The sequence below is a fragment of the Pan paniscus genome, chromosome 13, assembly GCF_029289425.2.
Source record: "Pan paniscus chromosome 13, NHGRI_mPanPan1-v2.0_pri, whole genome shotgun sequence".
Classification (NCBI taxonomy): Eukaryota; Metazoa; Chordata; class Mammalia; order Primates; family Hominidae; genus Pan; species Pan paniscus.
In genome coordinates this window covers 131,978,596-132,000,027 of record NC_073262.2, presented here as the reverse complement: position 1 = coordinate 132,000,027, position 21,432 = coordinate 131,978,596, and the positions used below count along the sequence as shown (strand labels likewise).

Below are 21,432 nucleotides of genomic sequence, written 5' to 3'. Positions count from 1 at the left end.
TCTGAGCATCTGTGATCCTCTGAAGTATCCAGAAACCAAGAGGAGGATGCCTGGATATCTCAAAGTCTAGTCAGCAGATCTAAACAGAAAAGCTCAGACGTACACAGAGAACCATGGCCCACATAGCTACATGGTGCTGGAGGGCTGCTGAGTCACCTGAGGAAGTAAAGGAGGGTTCTATTAACTCGATCACTGCCTTCAGAGGCCACATTGCTTGCCTGTCTTCCTTGCTGCCTCTGCAGTAGCCACAGTGTCCTGCTTTCCCTTCCTTGAGCAGGTCAAGGTCATCCCTGCCTTCAGGACCTTCACCCATGCTGTTCCCTATGCCTGGAGCTCTCTTCCTTCGGATTTTAGCACAGCTGCCTTCTTCTCATTCAGGTCTCAGTTCAAAGGTGGCTTCCCTGACCATCTGTATTAGTTTCCTCTTGTCACTGTAACAAATTACCACAAATTGAGTGGCTTAAAACAACACAGATCTATCACGTTACAGTTCTGGAAGGCAAAAGTGCAAAATGGGCCTCACTGGGCTAAAATCAAGAGACCAGCAGGGCTGTCTTCTTTCTGGAGGCTCTAGGGGAGAACTTGTCTCCCCTTGCCTTTTCTAACCTTAAGGCTGCTCACATTTCTTGGCTCGTGGTCCCTTCTGCCTTCTTCAAAGTCAGAAATGTCATTTTGACCTCTGCTTTCATTCTCATCACTCAATTGTCAACTCTCCTACCTCCTTCTTTCACTTATTAGGACTCTTATGGTTGCATTGAGCTTGTCCAGATAATCCAGAATAATCTCTCCATCTCAAGATCTCAATTTAATCACATTTGCAAAGTCATTTTTGCCATCTAATGTATTGATAGGTTCTGGGCATTAGGACATCTTCAGGAGACCCTTATTCTGCCTTTCATACCACCCACCAATGGTATCTCATTCCTCTCTCTATTTGTTCTTAAATATTACAATATTTGGGGATGAGATAGAATTAATTTTATCTGTTAACGCATCACCCTAGTCATTTGCCCCTTTAGGGTAATTATCTGGCCACCAGTCAGTAATAAGAAGCAGAAATCTAACAGACCACACAGATTTATCAAAACTATCAAGAAGATTGATCCAGGACCATGCTAATAGAATCGTTCAAATAGCTGTAGTGATTTACACATGTTTTCAGGCAAATGAAAACCCACAGTTCTGGAAATTAACAGAACAACATCGGTGAAGTTTTAATTCTCTGCCATTCATTTTTACCACCTTGGGACTGATTATAATTTTTTCTGAATTATAGTAAAGGGAAAATATGCCTTCCTAGAATAAAGGTCTAAAAATCAAAATTTCTATGAATCTTGACATAGCAGTGTTGGTGTGTTTTGCTTTGTTTGTGTAAGCTTTATAAAGTTAAAGTTATAGTTAACCTCACTGACTGACAGTTGGCCAGTTTTGTATATTAAACAGTTGAATCTCTGGTTAAATACAGTTAAACTATTGAATTAATGATATTTTGCAGTTGAGAAATAGGCAAATAGGCTATCTTAGATTTATGCATTCAATCAGGAATCAGTGGCTCTTTATTGTCAGGCATTGAGTGTAGTTCTGGAATATAAAGGTTAATGAAACATACCCTGCCTTTGGGAGCTTGTAATCTGAGGGCAGGTTTGAATATATGATGAGTCACTGTAAGGCTTTGCACAGCCACCTCTAGACAACCAGGGAAAGGGAAAGTAACTCATCCTGGGGCCAGAGGTAAAGTATAGATGGATGTCTTGGGCCTCTTCCTTTAACAATAGATGGAATTTAATAATGGTTAAAGAAATGTATCAAATGATTATATTATATGGGCAGTTCTTATTATACAAATAGGTTGGCTCTTTGGTTCTCATTTTTATATAAAGCAAGATGTTTAAAAAATAAAATTAATTAATATCTCTCCTTATCCAGATCCCCACCTCACTCCTTAAAGGTAACTACTGTTAGACATTTATTGCATATTCTTCCAGATGCATCAGTCAATAGATAAGTTCCTATTTTCTCCTGTACAAATGAGAGTTTTATACACACTCTTCAACATATTGCTTTTATTGTAACAGTATATCCTGAAGGTGCACCCCCACTACCTTATGCAGATCTACGACACTTTTTAAAATGTCACATGGTATTTCCATTCTTTAGCATCTCCAAAATTTATTTAATCAGACCCCCATTGATAGATAATACATTTGAGGGGTTTTGCTATTTAAAGCAATACTAGAATGAATATTCTATATATGCACCTGTCTTAGTTTGCTTGGGATACTACAACAAAATACCTTACAGTAAGTAATTGCTCACAGTTCTGGAGGCTGAGAAGTCTGAGAGCAAGGCACTGGCAGATCCAGTGTCTGACGAGGGCCCATTCCTCATAGATAGGGCCTTCTGGCAGTGTCTTCACATGGTGGAAGGGCAAGGTGGCTCTCTTGGGCCTCTTTTATAAGGACATTAACCTAGTTCATGAAGGCAGAGCCCTCATGACTTAATCACTTCCCAAAGACTACATCTCTTAATACCATCGCTTCGTTGATTAGTTTATTAGTTTGTTTTCATACTGTTATAAAGAACTGCCTGATACAGGGTAATTTATAAAGGAAAGAGGTTTAAGTGACTCACATTTCAGCATGGCTGGGAAGGTCTCAGGAAACTTACAAGCACGGCAAAAGGCGAAGGGGAAGCAAGGCACCTTCTTCACAAGGTGGCAGGAAGGAGAAATGTTGAGTGAATAGGGAAGAACCCCTTATAAAACCATCAGATCTTGTGAGAACTCACTTTCATGAGAACAGCATGGGGGACCCGCCCCCATGATTCAGTTACTTCCACCTGTCTCTCCCTTGACATGTGGGGATTATGAGGATTATGGGGATTACAATTCAAGATGAGATTTGGGTGGGGACACAAAGCCTAACTGTATGGATTAGGCTGCAACATTTAAGCTTGGGAGTCACATACATTCAGATCATAGCAGCATCTTTGTGCTTATGTAAGAATATCAATAGTAGAAATTCTCAAAGATAAAATTGTCAAAGGGTTTTTGCATTTAATATTTTGATTTTGGTTGGTGATTATCTTTTAACTTTTCATGAGCATTTCATTATAAGTTGGCTTTTTGCCTTTTAGAACTTTTCCCCTTGGAAGCAATGGTGGTGGGGTCCAAGGGTAACTTGCAAATCCCACTGAATCCATAATTACCTTTAGTACATACTTGGAACACCAGGAATGCATCCTCTCCTTCTCAGGGAGGGATTGTGGCTAGATGTGGGGAAAGCATACTGACTGAGTGGAAAGAATGCTGTTGTGGAGTTTTGTGGTTGATAACTCAATTCTGTGAGTTGAGCTGTTTTGAATTCTAGCTCAGGTATTTATCCCTGGGCCAGAAAACAAGGTCTCTGAGCCTTAGGCCTTGATAAATGGGATAGTAAATGTAACCAATATTGTTCAGTGACTGGTACATAGTAGATACTTAATAAATGATTATATTAATTATTATCATCAGCTGTCTTTCTCTTTGAACAACTAGAAGTCTCTGGGCATCTGCTGAAAATGAAATTTCCCATCTCTGATGGAATCTTGGTAAACTAGATACTTTTGGGTTAATAACCAATTTGCTGCAAGTACAGAATATTATAGGACCACAGGCATTATACAGATAGGTAGTTGTTATTGATGTAATTTGATCTTGACTTTTTTATTCCAAAAAATCTCATAAGGAGGAACATTCCATTGCCTCTCTGAAGAGCACTGATGGATGTGTACAGCATAGGGAAATGCTTTTCATGCCTTTTGAGTGCAACCCACAGTAAGTAGTATGTTTTACATCTTGACGCTGCATGTAACACATAGCCTAATATACACACAAACACACACAACATAAAATAATACTTAACTTTTTATAAGTGTACAAACTCTGAAATAGTTCTCTAAATTTTTTTTTTAAATGTGAGTCTGGCCCCATTACATTGATTTCTACAATCTACAGTTTGCAAAACATTCCTTATTGATTGAAGTGTGTGGCTTTAGAACCAGGGCACCTGGGCTTAAACTCAGGGGCTGCCACTTACTGTGTGTAACCCTGGGCACATAGCTTTCCTCTTAGAGTCTCAGTTGCTTCCTATATAAAATGAAGGCAATAATAGTGTCTACCTCAAAGCATTGTAGGAGGAATAGGTGAGTTAACACCTTAACACTTAGTGTCCAGCACAAATTGAACCCTCAATAAATATCAGCTCTTACTAACCAAAATGATGAGCTAAACATCAACATTTAACTATTAGACATAACTACTTGGGTGTCTTAAAGGTACTTCCAATTCATTTATTTGTTTATTCAACTTTTATTTTAGATTCAAGGAGCACATGTGCAGGTTTTTACGTGGGTACATTGTGTGATGCTGAGGTTTGGGATATGAATGATCCTGTCGCCCAGGTACTGACTATAGTCCCCATTAGTTTTTTAACCATTTTCCCCCTTCCTTTCCTTACTCCCTAGTAGTCCCTAATGTCTATTGTTGTGGCCTCTATATCCACAAGTACCTGATGTTCAGCTCCTATTTTTTTTTTCTTTTTTAAGACAGGGTCTCACCCAGGCTGGAGTTCACTGGTGCGATCTCAGCTCACTGCACCCTTCGCTTCCCAGGCTCAAGCCATTCTTGTGCCTCAGCCTTCCAAGTAGCTGGGATTACAGAAATGTACCATGACACCTGGCTAGTTTTTTTGTATTTTTAGTAGAGATGGGGTTTTGCCATGTTGGCCAGGCTGGTCTGGAACTCCTAAGATCAAAGCTATCCACCCACTTCGGTCTCCCAAACTGCTGGGATTACAGGTGTGAGCCACCGTGCCTGGCCAGCTCCCTCTTATAAGTGAGAACATGTGGTGTTTGTTTTTCTGCTCCTATGTTAATTCACTTAGGATAATGGCCTTCAGCTGCATCCATATTGCTGCAAATGACATGATTTCACTCTTTTTTTATGGCTGCATGGTATTCCATGCTGTATATGTACCACATTTTCTTTATTCAATCCATCTTTGATGGGCACCTTGGTTGATTCTGTATCTTTGCTATTGTGAATAGTGCTGCAGTGAACATGCAAGTGCCTGTGCTTTTTTGGTAGAACAATTTGTTTTCTTTTGGATACATACCCAGTAATGAGATTGCTGAGTTGAATAGTGGTTCTAAATTCTTTGAGAAATCTCCAAACTGCTTTCCACAGTGGCTGAACTAATTTACATTTCCACCAACACCGTGTTCCCTTTTTCTCTCAGCCTTGCCAATATCTGTTGTTTCTTGACTTTTTAATCATCGCCATTCTGACTGGTGGGACGTGGTCATCTTATTGTGGTTTTGATTTGCATTTCTCTGATAATTAGTGATGTTGAGCATTTTTTCATGTTTGTTGGCCACTTACATGCTTTCTTTTAAGAAGTGTCTGTGCATATCTCCTGCCCACTTTTGAATGAGGTTATTTGGTTTTTGTTTGTTCAATTGTTTAAGTTTCTTACAGATTCTGGGTATTAGACCTTTCTTGGATGCATCATTTGCGAATATTTTCTCCTCTTCTGTCGGTTGTCTGTTTACTCTGTCAATAGTTTCTTTTGCTGTGCTCTTTAGTTTAATTAGGTCTCACTTGTCAATTTTTGCATTTGTTGTGATTGCTTTTGAGGATTTAGTTATATGTTCTTTCCCAAAGCCCATGTCCAGAATTGGTACCTCCAATTTAACATGTATAAAACCAAACTCAGAATCTTCCTCTCAACTCTGGTCGTCTCACTCGGCTACAGCACCTCATCCATCCAGCGATAAAAGCCAGGAAACCAGGAATTGGCCTCCTGGTTTCTCTCCCCTCATTGGCCTATCTGTACAAGCTGCATTTAGTCTGGTTGATTCCCCCCTAACACAGCACTCACATCCATTCCCCTGTCTCTGTCTCCATGCCCATCACCATAGGTCAAGTTACCACTAACTCTGCCCCGTCCTACAGGAGCCTCTGAACCAGCCTCTGTCCTTGCTCCTCAAACCCTTTCTTCATGCACAGCCAGAAGGATCTTTTCAAAGTGCAAATTGGAACACTCAGACCCTCCCTCCCACTGTTTCCAACCCTGACTGTGCCAAGCTCCTATTAAACTAAATAAGTTACTAAAGACCCAAGGCCACACTGCCCTATCCTGCAAGGAGATCCCTTCTCCTTGCTGCAGCCACTCTCTGCCTCTCTCTCAAGCAGTCATGCTGTTCTTCCAGCCCTTGTTCTTCTCCCTCACCCCCCTCCCACAGACCTGTGCTCACTCTGGTTCTTTGCCTGTGCAGTCTCCCCTCTGCTCTTGCCCGTCCCTGGTTAGTGCCCACTTGTAACCTAACTCCGTAAGGGCTCCTGTTGTGCAAGCTCTCTTGGCAGTCAGTGAGGTAAAATATCTCCTGTTCTCCTGCTGCACTGAAGAGCTCGTCCCTTGTAGACATAGCACAGTTGTACTTTTACTTTGTTTTGGGGATCATTTGCCTGATCCCTGCATCCCTCAGAAAACTGGGGACTACATGAGCCTACTTTTCTCTCTATTTTCCCTTGCTTTCCATCCCTGTCACTCAGCACTGTGCCTGGCACATAGTAGGTCCTTAATTAATGTGCTCAGTGAATGGATCCCCATAAAGGAGACGATCTCTTTCATTCCCTTTTCGCATTCATTCCTCTTCCGGAGATTAACAAGAGTTGTTAATCTTTTTCAATCTCACTGACTGCTTTGATTGTCCTGCTAACCTTTAACTATAGAAAACAAAGTAATTTGACATCCCTCCTCACAATTGTTCTAGGCAACAAGTAGTCTTAAAAATTCTTAAGCTAAGTAACATCTTCTTAAGAAACAGTCTCACTTTTGCTCTTTTTAAAAATAACATAGGTAAGCAAATTAACTAGTGTAGCTACATTCATCTAGGTAAATTAAAAAATAGATATGGGCTATGTATTTTAGATGCAATATGTAAATTAACTGGAGTCTCTTTTTGGCAGAGTGGAGGTGGGTCTGATTTTATTTTCAGCTTGGCCACTGACTGTCTGCCTCACCTTGAGCAACTGCTCCAAGTTTAGCACCTCTGCCTAGCTCAAGGTGTTTGTTTAGGGCCAGCTGAAATGCTTAATGCAAAAGCACTTTGGAAAATACAACACCTCAAACAAATTTAGTTTAAAAAAATGAAAATGATCTGTCAGACTCACAAGCGTGACATTTTTCTTGAGCAGCTTGTGCACATGCATTCCTGGTCATGCACCTGCTGGGGCTGAGGAGATGAACCCATCTGGCATATTCTGGTTCACAATTCTTCCCAGTGCCATGCTGTAGCGAACATAGTCAACGATTCATGTGATGAGACTCCTGGGATGCAGCAAAGCAATGACTTATGAGGATAGCATCTGGACTGAGAGATGGTGGTTGCAGGCACCTGGCATAGATAAATTTGCTGTCTCTCAGACCTAGCGTTGGACTTAGCCAGATCCATCCCAGCTACTAAACCAATTAGCCTGTAAAGCAGCCACAGTCATTTGTATCAAAAAAGTTTTAGATGACAGTGAGGTGGAATCTAGCTTTAAAGAAAAGGGCAGGGGGAGAGAGGAAAGCAGAGCTTTTAGTAGAAATCTTGAGAAAGTTTTTCCAAAAGTCTGAACAGCTTGGAATACAGAGTTTTGGGAAATGGAGCAGATGGTCATAAATGCAAGCAGTCAGACCTGGGACACTGCACTGAGCACATAGCCCAGTATGGTTGTTTTTTTTCACTTTAGTGGCCATGTGGTTGTGCACTCACTGTGTATACACAATTGATGTGATGTGTAGGTTAATTCTATGAAGCTTATGCATAGACTGCAAGAACTCATCAAGAACTTGTGTGATCTTCCATAGTGATCAGATCTGAGCACTCTACCGAGTTGGAGGAGAAACATAGTACTGGCTGCCCTTGTGTTGATGCTAAATGGATGTTATAACATACTCTGCTGAGTGTTGGACTCCTGCCTGCAACTGAATTTTTTAGAGAATGTTATAATACTTGGAAATGAAGTGAATCACGCTTGCTTTTTCAGCCAGAAAAATGAGTTGTCTCTCTCAGTGCACACCAGGTATTGCCAAATGAGATGGCTGCAGATTTGGGGATTGAGCCTTGGTTCTGCTTTCCCCAAACACCTTCTCCCTTCCATCGTGACTGTTTCTGATGATTTATGTTACTCTGTCTGCCTGTATGTGAGTTGGCTTAAATGAAGCAGTCAATGCAGTAATGGTCATTTAGTTTTACTAAGCTCCGTGGGCCTTATGAGCTCAGGCAGGCAGACTCAAATGACAAACCAGGCTTCAAAGGTTTTGGTGAAATATTCAAGAGGGTCTTGATGCAAACTCAGAAATCACATTATTCATCTGTTCTCAGATTCTCAGGAAGCATCCAGGATGGGCACGTGGGTCATTTTTCTGTTAGCTTCTAGAAAGTGGGTCTACAGGCCTGGCCCCCTGTTTGGGTGTCTATCTGTGCTCTTCTTCAGACTGACTGCAGCTTTTCAAGGTAAGGAATAGCTAATTGTGATTCTTAGATCTATGATGACTGAAGATACAGCTAAGATGAAGGTGTGAGTATCCAGAAGCCACAAATACTCTCAACGATAATGGAACAGTGAGAAGAGTCCTGTGGATTTCATGGAAAGACAGGCTCATTTCCATTTCCACTAACCTCTGAATCTCATTTGCAGGCACTTGGAATTCTACCATGAAAATGATGTCCTGGTGTGGGTGGGGAAGTGTGGAATGGTGGTGGTGGTGGTGTGAGTAAAGTAGAGAAAGCATCCTTTTTTCCATACGGGTTCAGCTTCTGTTTGGTCTTACCTAGCTCTTTAAAATTTCCACAATTTCCTTTCAAATCTTGTATACACTATCTAGATAGTTTCATTTGGGTGCAGATCTATAAACGGGAAGTAACTTGATGTTCTTGACCTACGCCAATCACAGAGATTACATTGTGTCCTTCCAGTTTTTCCTGCTAATACAGGTTGGTGCTTTTAGGAAGGACACAGGGCCATGCTCAGTAATCCTCAGCTCAGAGCATGTGCCTTAGGGAACAGCATGTGACCCTTTATCCTTCCCTCCTCCACCACCACAGCTGGTCCTCTTTAGGGACCACCACCACATGTCCAGGAGTGGACTCTTTAACTTTTTTAGAAAGTTGAAACTTTTTTTTTTAACTTTTTAGAAAGTTGAAACTTTTTTTTTTTGACTTTTTAGAAAGTTGAAACTTTTTGTTTAACTTTTTAGAAAGTTAAAACTTTTTTTTAACTTTTTAGAAAGTTAAAACTTTTTTTAAAAAGCTTTTTAGGAAGTTAAAACCTTTTTTTAACTTTTTAGAAAGTTTAACTTTTTAGAAAGTTAAAAAGTTTTAAATGTTTTAAAAACATGTTTCCTAACTCATGCTGCAGCAAGCCAGTGGGGTATATGTTGTTATTTCCATTTTACAAACAAAGAAACCGAAGCTCAAGGAGATCAAGTAAATGTAGGAGCTGAATTGAAAGCAAGGTTGGTGTGATCCCAAGGCTGATACTATTTCCACTCTTATGCTGGAAGATGATCCTACAAATGTCTTCTTTAAATAATGTATTGCATATTTCTTTATTGGAAAAGGAATACATTCTTATTTTTAAAAATCTGGAAAAGACTCAGACATATACAGAGGAAAATAATCATTTTTAATCCTGTCTTTTAGAGATCACTGTTGTTAGTATGTTGCTGTGCAAAGGCCAAGACCTCAGATTCTGACTTGTATCAGAGGCATTCACTCCAAGTGATGTCAGTTCTCTAGGCCTCCTTTGTAAAGTGGGGAGAGAGAATAATGTATCTTCTGGTGGTTATAATGATTAAATGAGCTGTTTTTAAAGAGCTTAGTTTACAATAAGAAATCAATATATGTTTGCCATCATTATCATACTATCCTTTTGACCTTTTCAATGTGTATATAGACATTTTAAACTCATAAGATATTGTGAAATTATTGTACTGTCCAAGTAGATCCTGTTTGGTAACATGCTTTTATTCTTTTGTTGTTTAGTGGATATCTTTTCATCTCACTGAGTGTTAAATATTTAGGTTTTTATTTTTTGACTTTTATAAATTATGTTGTTGCTGGTGGAATGGAGAGAGAGTATGGGGTGAGGGAAGTCTAGCTATATTTGTGTGTGTGTGTGTTTTCTTTTGAGACAGGGTCTCACTCTGTTGCCCAGACTGGAGTGTGTTGGTGTGATCTTGGCTCACTGCAACCTCCATCTCCCAGGTTCTAGTGATTCTCTAGCCTCAGCTTCCTGAGTAGCCAGGACCACAGGCATGTGCCACTATGCCTGGCTAATTTTTGTATTTTTTGTAGAGAAACGGTTTTGCCATACTGCTCAGGCTGGTCTCAAACTCCTAAGCTCAAAACAATCTGCCTGCCTTGGCCTCCCAAAGTGCTGGGATTACAAGCATGAGCCACGATGCCCAGCCATATTTTATTTCTTTTTAAAAAACTATCTGAAAAAAAATCTAAAGAAAAATGGTAAAATATTAACATTATTAACTGAGCAGTGAGTACATGGTTGTCTGTGTGATTTTCTGAGCCTTTTTCTAAATATGGAATAGGTGATAACATTGAAAAATTGTGATATGAAGATAAGCATCTTCACACATAAGGCTTTATGCATTTCCTGAGCTACTTCCCCAGCATAAATCCTAAAATGGGAATATCTGGGTCAGAGCATATGCTAATTAGTAAATGAAAGGGTTATGTATCAACTTGTAGTCCTTATTTCTGGGTACCCTTGCCAACTGTGGTTATAATTTTAAAGTAATATTTGGGAGCTGATAGAGGAATTGCACTTTTTTGTAATTCTGAAGCCAAGTAATTTTCTATTTGTATTTTTTTGATGAATTCCTCCTTATATCCTTTGTTTTTCTGTGGCATATTTCTGGTTTTTCTTTTTTTGTTTGATGGAGTCTCACTCTGTTGCCCAGGCTGGAGTGCAGTGGTGCAATCTTGGCTCACTGCAACCTCCGCCTCCTGAGTTCAAGTGATTCTACTGCGTCAGCCTCCCGAGTAGCTGGGATTACAGACATCCACCACCATGCCCAGCTAATGTTTGTATTTTTAGTAGAGATGGGGTTTTACCATGTTGGCCAGGCTGGTCTCGAACTCCTGACCTCAAGTGATCCACCTGCCTCAGCCTCCCGAAGTGCTGGGATTACAGCCATCAGCCACCGCGCCCGGCCTGTAGTTTTTCTTAGTTATTCTTAAGAAGTCCTTATGTAGTAAGGATATTAACCCTGGGTCTGGATAATCCATAGAAAATAAGCCTTCCAAGTTTGAATGGCCCTTAGGTTTTAAGTTATCTATGCAAAGATGAAAAAGGCCTTCACATTCTCAAAGGTCACAACTCATACCCAGCCATTTGCTTATTTTTGCCTGCAGACCTCCAGTGGAAGTCCGGGCACATGGCGGAGAGCCTCACCAACATGCCACGGCATTCCCTCTACATCATCATCGGAGCCCTCTGCGTGGCCTTCATCCTTATGCTGATCATCCTGATTGTGGGGATTTGCCGCATCAGCCGCATTGAATACCAGGGTTCTTCCAGGCCAGCCTATGAGGAGTTCTACAACTGCCGCAGCATTGACAGCGAGTTCAGCAATGCCATTGCATCCATCCGGCATGCCAGGTTGGCTGCGGGGGCGGCGTGGGGAATGCTGCCTTCACATGTGCATTCTTGGGAACAGGGTCATATTATACACAGGACTTTCCATTTGCAAAGAGGAGATTTTAAAGAATGAAAAATAGGTTCCACATTGTATTTGGGGATAGATCATTCGGCCACTTGATAAGCAAACTCCTTTTAATTTGCTGCTAGCTTTTCCTTTTGTTTTGTTTTGTTTACATTGAATATATTTGTTCATCTAATTTGGGTTGCTCTGTGACTATAAATACCTGATTCGTAATCACGGTATATTGAAAACTTTTTTTGTTGAATTTTTTTGGGGAATGTCTTTTGCCCTGTTGCTCTTCAAACGGTCAACATATAAATGATTTCATTTGACTTAAGGGCCTAGTAAAAGAAGGATAAAGAGCTATCTTTCTACTTTTAGAGTGAATATTTATAAATCAGTATCCTTTTCTGGAAGAAAGACTCCAGAGGGACAAGGAGTTAGTGTGGTGTCATAGAAAGAGTGTAAGTTCTGGTGAGGTATAGCTTTGAGTCTTAATGACTCCATTACCTGACTCGGTAGTTTAGACAGATCTTTTAACTTTCCACAAATATAGCTCCCTCAACTGTATAAAGGGATAACTCTCCCTCCTTGGAGAGTTATGACAGTCATATTAAATTACAAATATATATACTTTTTCCTTCAACTTTTGTTTTAAGTTCCGGGATACATGCGCAGGATGAGCAGGTTGGTTACATAAGTAAACTTGTGCCATGGTGACTTGCTGCACAGATCAACCCATCACCTAGGTATTAAGCCCAGCATCCATTACGAATATTAAAGATGGTATGAACAGAAAACCCCATATTTACTTCTCCAAATCTATTATATAACATTAAACAATCAACTAAGATAACATTTTACTGACTTTTGCAGAGTATGTGTTCCAAAAATAGCAATATTGTTTGTTGAAGTAAGCCGTCTCTTCTTTTGTTAATTGAATAATCTCAAGCACACAATTCAGAAAGTAAGTGTGCTGTAGTGAAAAGTGGGCTGAGCTTGGTGCCTTAAGATTGGGGCTCAAGGGAAATGGGAGCTGTATGATCTATCTTGGGATGTCCTATGTTGGTATCGGTCAAGACATGAGAAGACCTGGCCGGGTGTGCTGCCTCACGCCTGCAATCCCAGCACGTTGGGAGGCCAAGGCAGGTGGATCACTTGAGGTCAGGAGTTCTACACCAGCCTGGCCAACTTGGTGAAACCCCGTCTCTACTAAAATACAAAAATTAGCCGGGCATGGTGGCGGGTGCCTGTAATCCTAGCTACTCTGGAGGGTGAGGAAGGAGAATCGCTTGAACCTGGGAATCGGAGGTTGCAGTGAGCTGAGATGGCACCACTGCACTCCAACCTGGTCGACAGATAGAGACTCTGTCTCAAAACAAAAACAAAAATCCCTGGGTTTTCTATCTCAACAGCACATATCCACATCCTTTCTCTTTTCCGTCCTTTTCATCTCCGTCTTGTTTCCATCAAGGACTTTTTATTATCTGACCTGGGCAGGCCCGTAGAGGTTGAGCATCCTTCCTGGGTACTGTCTCTGTGACTCCTCCTCATTTCCAAAGTTCCAAATCAGGCAGCCTAAGAGTCAGCTGCAGTCACCTTCACAGCTGCGCTCCTTTGGGACACGTCTGCCCTTCTGCACTGAGATTTTTATCCTTCATCAATGGGTTCTGTGTTTCTTTTGAATTTCTACTTAGCTTTTACTAGGTACATATTGGGAAAGTGTAGCTTCAGATTCTGGTTACAGTGGGAATGATAAGAAGTAAAAGTGAAATATCATGAATGTTTTCTTATATCTACCTAACTGAATCATAACAGCAATGACAAAGATAAGCACTGTAATCCCAACTACTCTGGAGGCTGAGGCAGAAGAATCACTTGAACCCAGGAGGTGGAGGTTGCAGTGAGCTGAGATGACACCACTGCACTCCAGCCTGGGTGACAGAGCAAGACTCTACCTAAAAAAAAAAAAAAAAAAAAAAAGAGAGAGAGAGAGACATGAGAAAACCCAAATTATTCTATCTGAATGGCATAGAAGCTAAGAGGTTCGAAGAGTTTGCTTTCTCCAAAAGAAATTCCCCAAACCCAATTCTCAGATCTTACAGTGATCTTGTCATTCTAATAGAAGCAAAAGCCAGAACTCAGCTTCCATGGGGAGGAACCAGTGGGAGGGAGAACTTGGGAGACCCTGAGCATCTGCACCACTGCTGAGGTGGGAGCTGCACCCAGTCTTGCTTATGTAACTGCGAGGGAGGACAGAGAACTCAACCCTCCTCCAGCTTGGACCCTGCATGGCTGCTCATCTTAGCGCCTTCCTTTCAGAGCGAACTGAGGCAATACAACAACCAGGAAGCCCTGATACCAACCCTTGCAAGCCCCACCTTAATTGTTTATTTGACTCTTTATGCCACTACCCTGTAAATAAAGGGTAGTAGCTTTTATTTCTATGTCTCCAGTGGGTCCTGGCAGGTAGTAGACCTCACTAACATTTGAGGTTTGAAATGAATGGATGATCTCAGTTAGGGGTTGGAATAGGGTGCCTTGACCGGCTTGAGAGGTAGACTCATCCCAGGGCACCAACTCAGTAAGTGGCCCCAGCCTAGAGGAACATTTGCAGTATCCTGAAATTACTGGATTGGAGATGAAGAACTTAAAAAGGAGCAGAGGAGGCCAGGCATGTGGCTCACACCTGTAATCCCAGCACTTTGGGAGGCTGAGGAGGGCGGATAATGAGGTCAAGAGATAGAGATCATCCTGGCTAACAAGGTGAAACTCCATCACCCCAGCCTGGGCGACAGAGGGAGACTCTGTCTCAAAAAAAAAAAAAAAAAAAAAGCAGAGAATTGACAAGTTTCTTTGGTGCCCAAGAACCTTTTCTGTCCTCATCATTCCTGGAGGGGCTTTTTTACCAGGAGGGAGCAGAATCCATGGCATTGTATTCTCATGTGTTGGGAGACCCTACAATTTGGATTCCCTCTGCCCCTACAGGCATCCATGGCTACGATCCTTCAGGGCTCAAGAGGTGGAGTGTTTAATTCAGCCCCAAAATAGTTTAAGATAGATTCTGCTGAGCCTTCTGCTCATATGGCCCATGGGGAAGATATTTAACTGAATACTCTTGGAAGGAAAGAATAAACTTGAAAGCATTTACAAACCTGGCTCTTATTTGGTGCTGATTTATATCAAAAATATTTACTGCGGAATTCCTAACGGACAAGCTCCTGCATGCACCAGTGACTGCAGATAAAACTATTGACATTAAAACAATACTTTCCCTTTTGGAAAATTTCTCTTCTGAACGTTTATTCAGCTCCAACCTGGGGTTTCTACAGCATGGCTGTGTAGAGGCCATGGCTGGGTCTCGGGCTGATTGGCCCTCTTTTCCTGGAAACCCTAGAAAGGCATTGGCGAAAACTTAGACCTTTTGATGTTATCCTCTCCATAGTTTTCAGCAGCCAGTGTCCATTTTATGGGCTGTCTCACTGCTACTATCCTGGAGGTGACATTGGATCAGAATGACTGCAGCCCAGCAGCCACACAGGACACATGGAGTGGGTCACACGAGTGACTGAGGCCATGTCGGGTGATTCTGATGTCAGAGTCTGTTGGTTGTAACTCCTAGTAGGGTTGAGAAGGAGACCCCTCCCCCTCTTCCTCATCCCAGGAGTCATCTGCAACATGCTTGCTTTGCTTGTACTCAGGCAGGGAAGAGCTTGTAACTGACCAGCAGGAGCAAAGCCAGGGTTCTCCAACTTCTGACACTGAGGTCCCACTCAGTTGACTGCTCTACGAGCTAGAAGTGCCTGATCACAGGAAAAAGATAATGGAGGACATGTTCAGTTTTTTTCCCCAATAGCTCAAAACCTTCCAATTTTGGCCTTTCTCAAGATCTGACATTCTTTCTGCGGCATTGTTTTAGTGGTTGACTTTCAGAGGACCATGAACTAGCGGCTCTTTGACCTGCCTTATAACTGGTTACAGTATCTTTTGTTTCTTTGAAGAAATAGACACACAAGATTTGTCACCAAATAGGATGTTTGAGATGTCCGTGCTAATTGATATTACTGGTGCTGTCATTTCTGTTAGTGCCTCTGTGATGGCCAACACTTACTGAAAGCTTCCCGTGGGCCAGACACTGTGCTAAATCATTCACAAATAACTCATTGGCAAGCATCTCACAAGAATGTAGGGGACCATGTATCATTAGTCCCCCATTATAGGCAAAAGAAATTTGGGCTTAGTGAGATAATACAATTTACACAAGGGTCACAGAGTTTGTGAGAAAACCAGGACTTGTAAGTGAGATTTGTAAGCCAGAGTTTGTTAATGAGAAGGAGGATGTGCTGATTGGAAGGTGATGCCTTTCAATGCAGAAGTACACAGCCTCTTGTCAGGCACAGGTTAAGTGAGAGCTTCAGTTTATGGGGTCGTCACATGCATGAAGGTTGCAACGAAGTGTTCAGCATCTAGGCTTGGAAGCCAGAAAGCTCCACCTCCCACCAGGTGTGACCTTAGGAAAATTATTCCTAAGTGTCTGTTTCCTCATCTGTAATACAGGCTAAATGAGATGTACTCACTTCACGAGGTTGTTATGATGATGAGATGAGATGATCAATCAGTGAAAACAAGACAATGGAATGTGATGTTGAGTGAGCACCAAGGACAATGGATGCATCACCCCTCGAGGGGCTAGGAAGGAGCCGCAGATGGCAGATGGAGCCACCACATTAGGGTATTTGAGCTATTTTTCCAGGAGGAGGGGGAGTGTGTCAACTCCTTCCCATCTTTTAAAGATCTAGCTTCCTCATGGACCATCAGCAGACATTTCCCAAGTGTCATGGTCTGTGGTCATGTCGTGGGCCATGAGCTACCTCAGGTGGGAACATGTTACTATGAACACTAAGTGTTCCACCCAGCCCGCCCCACCCAGCACAGAAGAAACATTTTCTTATTAATGTTTTAACTTGTAGGAATTTTTTTTTTTCACTTAACAAGAATGCTGAGTAAAACATTACACCGACTATCGATTGAAAAAAGTCAGTCTCAATACAGTATTCAGAGTATTTTCTCAATTTTGTTAAAATATGTAATATAATTATTATATATAATACTTTCAGAGGGGCTTCATACATATTTGTAATATGAATGGAAGGGATGTGGGATTGAGGGATGGGCAGACTGAAGAATAATGCACAAAACATTGACACGTCCTTTGGAGAGCAGCACTAAGGGCAATTCTTGTGGTCTTCATCAGGGACCTGTAAAATGTTTTAGACTTTGCAGGCCATATTGTCCTGACTACTCAACTCAGCCTTTGTTGTGCAAAAGCAGCCAGAGGAAGTGTGAATGGGCTTGACTATGTTCAACTAAGACTTTATTTGAAAAACAGGCATCAGGCTGGAATTGGCCTGTGGACTATAGTTTGCTAACCCCTAGTCTATTTTATAATTTTCTCTAGCTTCCAATTTTATTTTGTTTTTTTTTACATTTGAAATGTACCTTTATGATAAAAAGTAGTAGTTATTTTAAAAATGAACACTTGCATAAAAATGCCTGCAATAAAATAAACAGCCTCTGACATTGATTTAGTGCCTGAGATATTAAAAAAAAAAAAACTGTTAGTCTTTTAAATGTAGACATGAATGCACATTCGTTTACCAACAAGTGTAAGCCTGCTACTGTGAGAGGTGTAGGAGATTCAAACAAAGTCTTTTCATTGTACTGTGTGTTTTAAAACTGTGGTGTTTCTATAAACGAAGTCACTTTAGCTTCCATATGGTAGATACAGCATTTCAGGTGGAAACCTCCAAAATTCTCCTAAGGAATTTGGACAAAGTTCTCAGCAGCTAGTAAGTTGAAATGCAGGGATTCCAGCTCCAAGCCTGCCTGCTCTCTCTTCTGGTGGTGGGGCTATTAGTCTTATTTTAACCACCTTCGTAACTAGCATTATACTTTATGACCCATACTTGTTTGGAGTTAATCCCATTAGGACCAGGCCACACAGCTCAGTTAACCAGTGTGGACACAGGGTGGTGCTCCTTGCTCTTCAGTTGACCTTGAACATGCATAGGTGGCCATGTGGCTCACTCTTGAGTGGCATCAGCCCTTGCCTTGTCATACTCAGTGGATCTGTGACACTCGTCCTTAAACCTGTCTTGTCAATATTGAGTTCCGTGGCAACATCCAAGTTTACAGCCCTTCGAATTATAGTGTGTTAATGGATTAAGTAAAATGAAAGCTTTAACCTTCTAGATTCTGAGGAAGCAGGTTCTTTTTCAAACTATGAAATTATATTTAAAAATGGGTGTTTTAGGCTGGGCTCGGTGGCTCACGCCTGTAATCTCAGCACTTTGGGAGGCCGAGGCGGGTGGATCACGAGGTCAGGAGATTGAGACCATCCTGGCTAACACAGTGAAACCCCGTCTCTACTAAAAATACAAAAAATTAGCTGGGCGTGGTGGCGGGCGCCTGTAGTCCCAGCTACTCGGGAAGCTGATGCAGGAGAATGGCATGAACCCAGGAGGCGGAGCTTGCCGTGAGCCGAGACCACGCCACTGCACTCCAGCCTGGGCAACAGTGCGAGACTCTGTCTCAAAAATAAAAAATAAAAAAAGGATGTTTTAAAGATATATACAATTGGGTTTTTCCTTTCAGCCAACCAATCGAATAATTAGTTAATATAATTTGTTGGCCCTCAAGTCAAAGCTCTCTATATCCTACTATGTTAGATATGGAGAGCTCTTCACTGGGTTGCTGGATATTTTTGTTAAATTATTATTAGTGGTGGTGTATCTAGCTATTTTATGAGAAATAAATTGTCAAAATGTTTGCATCTTAAAGTAGCCTAGGAAATTATTGGACTTGGGAGACAGTGTGAGACCCAACAGGCCTGTTGACACTTTTACTCTGTTGACACTTTTCCTATCCTTAGATTATGCAGACCTCACTCAGTTTAGGTAAACAAACTGCAGGCTAGAGCCTGACCCACATCTATGTGAGCACAATGGTGGACCTTCAGTGAGGCTTCACATTTTAGAAAGTATTTATTGAAGTCTTTTGTCATATTGCAGTAATAGCTGTGGGTTTTTCTGAGGGTAGAATGCTTTAACTCTTTAACCCCATGTTTTGCCTGGTGCCTGTCTGGCATAGCATATGCCTTTGTGCTCTTCAAGGCCAGTAAAATTTGAGAGGATTGGAATACAAGATTGATGACTGTTTAAAATGAAAGATCACATGAACGCACTGTTCTCTCATTTCTCACTTGATTCTACTTCCCATCTCCACACATGAGAAGACAGACTTTCAACATATCAAAGGAAAAAATAGGAAAAGAGGAGAGTTGGGACAGGAGCCATGGCAAATAAGCCCCTTTAATTCCTAGGGACCCCATCCTAGGAACCTTGTAAAATTTAAGGTTCTTTTAAAATGCCTTTTTAAAGAGCCCTGGTGGAATTGAAACAATTAAAAAATGTTGTCCAGACAAAGGAGGAGGGAGGATGGGTTAGTGTGGAAGATTGTTTGAATCCTGTTGCACTCCAGGGCTTGTAGGGAAGGTGAGGTCTTGAATGGGAAGAGACCACCCAGAAGTTGAATTGGCTTTATTTTAATAATTGCCATCTTACGACGGGTTTGACAGGAAGTTCTGAAATTGGATTTTGACTCCCCTGGCTTCTGAGAGGCAGTCCTGCTGTCGAGGCGATTTTGATACATACAAATCTGTTGGGACAATGGCTTTGTGCTCTGAGGAAAACATTGGCTTCTGTGTCCATAAGGTTGGGAGGTGATAGGTGGGTGGGATTCAATGGTGAGTTCTGGCATAGTTTGTGGACAGACACCTCTGTATCTGAAGTCATTTCCCACCTCTGCCCTTTTGTGTTGGGATCTCAGATGACCTTAAACCTTCACAGCTTATCCCCTGAAAATCCCACAGGAAAGGCTGTCTGTCCATGGCCCGGGGAAGACTGCCCTGGTGTTCTATATTCCAGGCACTGGAGTGGATATAAAATAAACTCACCTCTCCAAATATTTATGGGCCTCAGAAGAAAAAGACAAATCAATACACATTTTCTTAAAATCTATTGTGGAGCTGTCATGCTTGACTGCTTTGCCAAGATTTAACCTGCAAGCTCCAACTTTGAGCTCTACATTTTGTGAAATACGTTTTTTTTGCCTCTAACACCAAAGACTAATGTTTATACACATTCAGTGTTAATATTAGGATGTCTAAAGTTTCTATACTTGCTAGAGAATATGTTTTTGCAGTTTCATTTAATTCATGCATATAAATTATTCTCATCACTTGCTTTAATTAAACTTGAGATCTAGTATTTATCTAACCAGAGTCCTTTCTCTCTGATTTCAGGTTTGGAAAGAAATCCCGGCCTGCAATGTATGATGTGAGCCCCATCGCCTATGAAGATTACAGTCCTGATGACAAACCCTTGGTCACACTGATTAAAACTAAAGATTTGTAATCTTTTTTTGGATTATTTTTCAAAAAGATGAGATACTACACTCATTTAAATATTTTTAAGAAAATAAAAAGCTTAAGAAATTTAAAATGCTAGCTGCTCAAGAGTTTTCAGTAGAATATTTAAGAACTAATTTTCTGCAGCTTTTAGTTTGGAAAAAATATTTTAAAAACGAAATTTGTGAAACCTATAGACGATGTTTTAATGTACCTTCAGCTCTCTAAACTGTATGCTTCTACTAGTGTGTGCTCTTTTCACTGTAGACGCTATCACGAGACCCAGATTAATTTCTGTGGTTGTTACAGAATAAGTCTAATCAAGGAGAAGTTTCTGTTTGACGTTTGAGTGCCGGCTTTCTGAGTAGAGTTAGGAAAACCATGTAACGTAGCGTATGATGTATAATAGAGTATACCCGTTACTTAAAAAGAAGTCTGAAATGTTCGTTTTGTGGAAAAGAAACTAGTTAAATTTACTATTCCTAACCCGAATGAAATTAGCCTTTGCCTTATTCTGTGCATGGGTAAGTAACTTATTTCTGCACTGTTTTGTTGAACTTTGTGGAAACATTCTTTCGAGTTTGTTTTTGTCGTTTTCGTAACAGTCGTCGAACTAGGCCTCAAAAACATACGTAACGAAAAGGCCTAGCGAGGCAAATTCTGATTGATTTGAATCTATATTTTTCTTTAAAAAGTCAAGGGTTCTATATTGTGAGTAAATTAAATTTACATTTGAGTTGTTTGTTGCTAAGAGGTAGTAAACGTAAGAGAGTACTGGTTCCTTCAGTAGTGAGTATTTCTCATAGTGCAGCTTTATTTATCTCCAGGATGTTTTTGTGGCTGTATTTGATTGATATGTGCTTCTTCTGATTCTTGCTAATTTCCAACAATATTGAATAAATGTGATCAAGTCAAGGATGCAGTTGTCTCTTTTGTTCTTTGAAAACTATATATAAAAAGTTTTGGATGTGATATTGTTTGCCAAACAATCCCATGGTTGATACCATATTAAATAACCTGAGGAGTGCACCTCTGTGGCTGCCGGAGCCCCCTCCTTTGCCTCTGCAAGGCTTTCTGGCCTCCTAATTGTCAGTAAGCTCACCCTAGCTGCTTGTCAGTGTGAAGTGTGGAAAAAAAATAAGAATTCTTATCTGAAGTTTTATATCCGAATTTGCCAGTGAAATGCAGCACAAGTGAACGGTGGGCACACTGGAA

General features: G+C 41.0%; 1 protein-coding gene across 2 annotated transcripts in view; it reads left to right on the top strand.

Moving 5' to 3' along the window:
• The window catches only part of DNER (delta/notch like EGF repeat containing), a 358,840-nt gene extending 337,705 nt beyond the window's left edge, over positions 1 to 21,135 (top strand). For both annotated transcript variants that reach the window (XM_034955317.3, XM_034955316.3), the window contains 2 exons: positions 11,461 to 11,707; positions 20,113 to 21,135. In XM_034955317.3, the coding sequence (XP_034811208.2) occupies positions 11,461 to 11,707; positions 20,113 to 20,224 (359 nt within the window). In that variant the 3' untranslated portion in view covers positions 20,225 to 21,135. The remainder of the gene's footprint in view (positions 1 to 11,460; positions 11,708 to 20,112) is intronic.
• The last annotated feature ends 297 nt before the right edge of the window (positions 21,136 to 21,432 follow it).